This window comes from Eutrema salsugineum, unplaced genomic scaffold (genome assembly GCF_000478725.1).
Source record: "Eutrema salsugineum unplaced genomic scaffold, Eutsalg1_0 scaffold_6, whole genome shotgun sequence".
Taxonomy (NCBI): domain Eukaryota; kingdom Viridiplantae; phylum Streptophyta; class Magnoliopsida; order Brassicales; family Brassicaceae; genus Eutrema; species Eutrema salsugineum.
This window is the reverse complement of record NW_006256547.1, coordinates 13,260,200-13,266,478: the sequence shown is the minus strand read 5'-3', so window position 1 is coordinate 13,266,478 and position 6,279 is coordinate 13,260,200. Positions and strand designations below refer to the sequence as shown.

Sequence of the window (6,279 nt, the reverse complement as noted above, 5' to 3'; positions counted from 1 at the left end):
CATCATCTCATTTTCCACCCCTTTGTGAGTTTTAATCAGAGAGATTGAGAGATTTCTGTGTTTAAAGCTGCAAACCCATCACCATCTATCTTCTCCATCTCCATTTCTCTTCATTAATCATGCCAATCTTCTCAACTTGCAAAGGTTTAAGAGAGATTGGTATGATTAGTGAGTAGTTTAGCTTAATGAGGTTCTAGATGTGTAGGTTAGGGTGCTAAGGTGTTAGATTATGAGTGCTTAGGGCTAGATTCATTGATTCATTTCTCTAAACAGCTGTTCTCTAAGCTAGATCCCTGCAAATCACTTGTGATCTAGATTCTGAGAATTTCATGCACCACAAGTGTTTGATGAAATTCCTGAAAGAGCTGTATTAGAAGTTTAAGCATTTGCTGCATGATAATGTTTTGTTATTTGCTTGAATGATCTCTTATAACTGTTTTTTAATGCTCATTGATCTATATTTCACAAATGATTATTTGGTTTAAAAATGGATTAGTGTAGAGGTTAATGCCTTCATGAGAGGATTAAAATAAATTAGAGTTCTAAATCACTTGAATCATGTCTCATCATTGTCATTAACATTCCTGATTTAGCATCAAAGCACCCTAGCAAACTATCATGTCTAGAATCTCATGCTTCCATCATTTCATATTCACATCACTTGTAATTTGCTTAGTTCTTGTTTGATCACTTCTTTAGTCACTAATCTTTTTTTAAGTTTTTAGTTGTCATTAATCAATCAGAACCTCACCTGTTTACTTGAATTGAGAAACTGATCACATAGCTTAGTGTCTATCACCACATTCTTGGATTGACAACCTCTTTTATGCTACTTTGACAAGGGGATTGATAGCCCTAAGAGCCTAAAAACTCTTGTCTATCAGGTACGTGTTTTGGCCGAGAGGTTCACCCGCGGTACATGAAAAACGCCGAGAAAAGCTTTCTGCGGTACGTGAAATTCGCCGAGAACCTCCAAAAACCCATTTTCACGATCTTTCAAGCTCTGATCACCGTTTCTCTTCCTGGTTTCACCTTTTCAACTCCAAATAGCTCCAAATACACCTGATAAACACTCCAAACATGCAAAGGCTCATTGGGACCTAATGCAACTCCTAAGTCCTAAAACAACACCTAAAGACCTAATATGCATGAGAAATAACATGATTTGGAATGAAATATACAACCTAAATGATGCAAATTATGAACATATCAATACTTTCCCTAAGACCAGACACCATGTATGAAATAGATTTTCCTGCTGGTCTTTGTCTTTGACTCGTTCTTGGGCTACCAAAACTCGGCGGGTACCAAAAGCTCTCCATCCACAGCTCGCTCTTCAGTCTTCTCCTCGTCATAAACAGACTCGGTCTCTTCCTCGTGATCAGACACGATCTCCCCAGTTTCGAGCATAAGCATTGCTCGCTGATTTGGAAACTTGTTGATGTAATGTCCCTAGCCCCGACACTTGAAGCATTCAATATCGCGCGTTCTGGATGAGGTGGCCTCGGCCTTCCCTTTGTAATCCGCAGGATTCTGGCTTGGTTTGGCTTCCGTCTTGGATTGGTTGTCAGCACGCGTAGGGTAGACGACCATATCGTCTCGGAAAGATGGTCGCGAGCTGGTTCCATAAGTGTATTGGTTGGTGCCCTTGCGCTTGAGTTGTTGTTCGACTAAAATAACCTTATGTAGCATATCCGACATGTCGTGGTACTCCTGCGATTCCATCCGGTCTTGCAAGTCCCAACTCAGACCGCTTAGAAATCTCACCATTGGTGCGTCCTCCGGTTCAAAAACATCGGCCTTGAGCATCAATCGCTCCATTTCCTGGTGATAATCCTCCACGGATTTGGTTCCTTGTGTAAGCCTCCTGAACTTGGTGTGCAACTCTCGGTGGTAATGCACCGGAACAAACCGCTGCCGCATGAGGGTGGCCATCTCCCATTTCCGGTAACGGCTAACTAACAAACAACGGTCAATGAGTTTGGCGTAGCCCTTAACCTCATTAAAACCCCACCCGGTAAACCCAATGGGACAAACCCAGGTGGAAGGAAAAAAAGTATTGAGCTACAACGACTGAATAAGTAAGCAGCGTTAAGACCTGAACACTTGGTGTAGCGTCTGAATTCTTGACCCGTAGGTCGGCACATAACCTCCACACGACCACTGATAGCTTCTTGGCACAGGACCGTGTAATCGGCCCACTTGGAACGGTCAGGTCTTCTATCGGGTCTTGCTCCCTGTACTGCGTCTCGTCCGGCTATTCGAACCAAGGGTCGTCCATTGGTTCAATGCTCGTATCATTTTTCCAAGTCGGTCGTGGTGATCGTAGCCAAGTAAGCCTCACAACCCTTCTCCAGCATTCTTTCTTCTTGGATTGCCGAGACAATCAAACTTCCTAAAGTTGGTCGAATTCCTTGATTAGACTTTTGCTTTGTTTGGGGACAAACAAAGGTTTAACTCTGGGAAGTTAATAATATCGTATTTTGACCACTTTTATGGATCGTTTTAAAATCTTTTTTCTATGTTTTTTTATTGCTTTCAAGTGTTTTTATTATGTTTTTCTAGTACTTGTAGTTTCTAGAATTTTTTCAGGAAACTTAGGTAAAAGCTTAACAAAATGGACATAAGACCAGATCTCAGCTCAGTACGATTTATGGTCCCAGTTTAGGATTTCATGTCTTTGATATTTGTGCATTCCCTATTTTTCGTTTTCACTTAACCAGATTAGACTTTTGCTTTGTTTAGGGACAAACAAAAGTTTAACTCTAGGGAGTTAATAACATCGTATTTTGACCACTTTTATGGATCGTTTTAAAATCTTTTCTCTATGTTTTTTTAATTGCTTTCAAGTGTTTTTATTATGTTTTTCTAGTATTTGTAGTTTCTAGAGTCTTTTCAGGAAACTTAGGTAAAAGCTTAACAAAATGGACAGAAGACCAGATTTCAGTTCAGAGTCAAACCCTCAGAAGTTCACCCCCAAATTAAGACCTTTTCACCGTCCGATCCAGCTCAATTTTGGAGACCTTAAAGATGTAACTACCAGCTTTGCAGCGCACTTTACAGCTTGGCAATCCAACGGTTCAATCAAAATTTACGCGAAGAGCAAGATGTCCCCTAAACCAACCGGCAAGCATTTCTACCCGCGGCCAACAGCCATTTCACCACAGTTCAATCAAAATTTCTGTAACTTCTGCAAAAAATTTAAAAATTGATAATATAATCATGTTTAGCGAGATGTTTCAAATTAATTACATTCGAACCGTTCAAATTTCAAACATCCTTCTCGTTAGATTGAAACCGACAATATGCAAAACACTTTGGAGAAAAAAGCTGTCTTGTTTTGAAATTGACCCATTATTTTGTATAAATCGATAAATGTCTGTCTCTTCGACAATACGTTAATAGCCCAGTGGATAAAGATCTCAATCACGCCGCCGGATCAAATAGACCATTAAAAGCTTACTATTTTTTAGCAAAAGAAGTCTTGGGACAAGAAGACATTAAATGCAAAAAATTTAAAATAATCGAAAAAAATATACTCAAGTGAGTGTCAGCTCTTCTTCTTCTACCTTTTACCTTCTGACCATTTTCAATCACCAAAACTGCAACTTTTCTTTTCCTCGTCATCCCAAAACCTCAACGCTTCTTCTCTCTTCTTCTCTATCTTGTTTTTATTCACAACTTCTTCCTCTTATTTTAATCTTCACTTTTCTCACTTCAGACTTCTATCTAGGGTTTTTCATTTCAATGGCTCTCGACCCAAATGCCCCAGAATTTTATCCGAAATACCCAGCTCAGGAAATCTCAAAATCCAAATTTCTCTGCCCTCCTTCTCGTCCTTACCATATCTACGAGCCATCCAAAACTTTTAATGCTAAACCGGAAAATTTCAGAGAACCACACCGTTTCTGGTTTTGTAATCGCAAATGTCTCCCTCCGAGGCTGTTGAACTTGAAGCCAAAGGTTTGGATCCACAAAAATCAAAACTTTTCTTGCTCAAAGCTTGTTCCTGGTCCAGAAAAACCTAAGCTGAAGTCTCTTCCTTTTCTTCAACAAGGTAAGCTCGTGTCTCTTGAAGTAAGCTTGAATCTTTTTCTCCTTCTCATGAAGAATCTAAGCTCGAATCTCTTTCTCTTTCAGAAAAAGTTAAGATCGAGTCTCCTCTTGGTGACAGAACATCGGTTATGATTCGAAACATTCCAAACATATTTGGGTATGCTTTCAATCTCAAAATCTGGTTTTATTGTGTTTTTCTCTTCTTGAGGATGTCTGAAGAAAATATGGGTTTTTTTTTTTTTAACGAAGGCGAAAGGATCTTCTGAGGATTTTGGACAATCATTGTCGGAAAGAGAACAAAGAAGTTGATGAACAACAACAAACTCGTTCTTCCTATGACTTTCTTTATTTGCCGATGGATTTTGTGTAAGTAAATGCTCTAACTTTCTTTTTTTGGACGATGCTTATTGCACAAACTTGTTTTAACATTTCTGGAACAGGTCATACAAGAATTTGGGTTACGCTTTCGTTAACTTCACGAGCTCAGTCGCAGCAGAGAGATTTCGAACAGATTTCGATAATAGCTCTTGGATCAACTTTGGGAACAGGAAGATTTGCGAAATCACCGTAGCTAAGTATCAGGTCTGGGTCTCTTTTCTTTCTGGGTTTAGTAATTGTTGTTGCTTATTTAGAATTGTTAAGTTGTGAAATTTCAGTCAATTTGAAATGAAAGTTAGTTATACTAGCTCTTCCGTATCTTACAGTTAGTATTAATAGAAAGCTTATTAACAAAAGAAAAAAAAATGAAAGTTAGTATAACTCTTACTCTCGTGTTATATTTATTAAGAGTTGGAACAATAATTTGTTATTTAAGTAAGAGTTAGTGTTTAAGTTAAAGTTAAAGTTGTGTCCTTTCGTGTTTTGATTAATCAAGAGTTAGAGTTAAAAAGAAATTATAGCGATTGTAACTCTTATATTTCGTGTTGATTTATTGTGTTAGAGGTAATATGAAATAAAGCTCTTAATTTCATTTTTGATTTCTGAAGAGTTAGGAAAAGAATTTTATTGTTTTTATTGAGTGTAATCTCGTGATTGGTTTTATAATAGGGGAGAGAAGAGTTTAGTAAACATTTCAAGGAGTCGAAGTTTCCTTGCCACACCGATGCTTACCTGCCGGTGATTCTCTCACCGCCGAGTGATGGCTTCATCTGTTATGGTCTCACGATGCTCGGTCGCAGAGTCAGCCGACGTGGCGGTGGTTGGCGCTAGCCTGGTCATTTAGGGTTTCAAAGAAGAGGAGCCTGGTTTTCATCATCTCCCGATGACGTGGCATCACGACTTGGGTAAAAATAACTTTCCTCTTTCTCTCTATGTCTCACTCGTTTAGTTTAGTAATTAGGGATTCACTTTAGTTTCCCATTTCGTATTTATTTAATGTTTATTAGTATCGAAATTATCAAATTATGTACTAGTTCTCTAATCATCATACAATAGCTTAGCGATGTTTGATTTTCCAACTTATTTGAAGTATAAAGTTGAAATTCCAAATCTCATCGTTTTATGGAGTGGTTTTTTTAACGAAAGTCTTCCCAAGCAGTTGTTAGAAAATGATAATATAAAACCCTGATGATAAATAAAAAAAGTGAAAATGAAGATCTTCCACATGTATAATTACCCATCGTCTATCAATGGGTAAGAATATACAAAGTGATTTGTTTCTATCTGTTACTGTTATATAACGTGACGATTAAACTCACAATTTGAGAAGGCGTATTTTTTAATATTTTTTATTTATATATTGATATATTTATATATTTTTAGTAACTAAAGTTACATTTTAGGGGTTTTAGGTTGTTAGGATTTATTATACCCTCTAGGATGTTGTCTAAAAGTATACTTTAACTGAGACTTCTCCAGTTTGTCTTCATAGGTTATCATCACCCCTTTTAGCATACCTTTTTTATTTATTTACTTTTACTTTAAATCATAAAATCTCTATGAGTACACGTTTTACGTTTCATGATACGATATATGAACAATATGAGTACATATTTTACGTTTCATGATTATATATATCTATGAATAATTACTATTTACGTGTTTCAGAAACTCTACTTATTTTCGGAATTTATAGCTTTTGGATTTGCAACAAAAACAGTAATTCGTAATGAATATATTATATCAAAATAAAACTCAGTTTAGCAAAAATACATAAATTGTTATATTCGAAAATATACAATTTCTGTTTGTGTATGCCGCATATTTTATAATCAAACTAGAAGT

The 6,279-nt window shown here is 37.0% G+C and overlaps 1 protein-coding gene across 1 annotated transcript; it reads left to right on the top strand.

Moving 5' to 3' along the window:
- The first annotated feature begins 3,747 nt into the window (after positions 1-3,747).
- On the top strand, positions 3,748-5,265 carry LOC18012573 (protein terminal ear1 homolog). The gene is made up of 5 exons (XM_006395957.1): positions 3,748-3,963; positions 4,152-4,213; positions 4,306-4,422; positions 4,497-4,638; positions 5,104-5,265. Exons 1-5 carry the CDS (start codon positions 3,748-3,750, stop codon positions 5,263-5,265), a joined length of 699 nt encoding a protein of 232 aa, XP_006396019.1.
- Positions 5,266-6,279: the final 1,014 nt, after the last annotated feature.

Bases quoted from the DNA above. Each gene is read 5' to 3' on its own strand.
- LOC18012573 (XM_006395957.1), top strand. From the start codon at position 3,748: ATGGCTCTCGACCCAAATGCCCCAGAATTTTATCCGAAATACCCAGCT. The intron at 3,964-4,151 runs GTTTGGATCCAC...GAAAAAGTTAAG, and splicing joins TGTTGAACTTGAAGCCAAAG to ATCGAGTCTCCTCTTGGTGA. The intron at 4,639-5,103 runs GTCTGGGTCTCT...GTTTTATAATAG, and splicing joins TCACCGTAGCTAAGTATCAG to GGGAGAGAAGAGTTTAGTAA.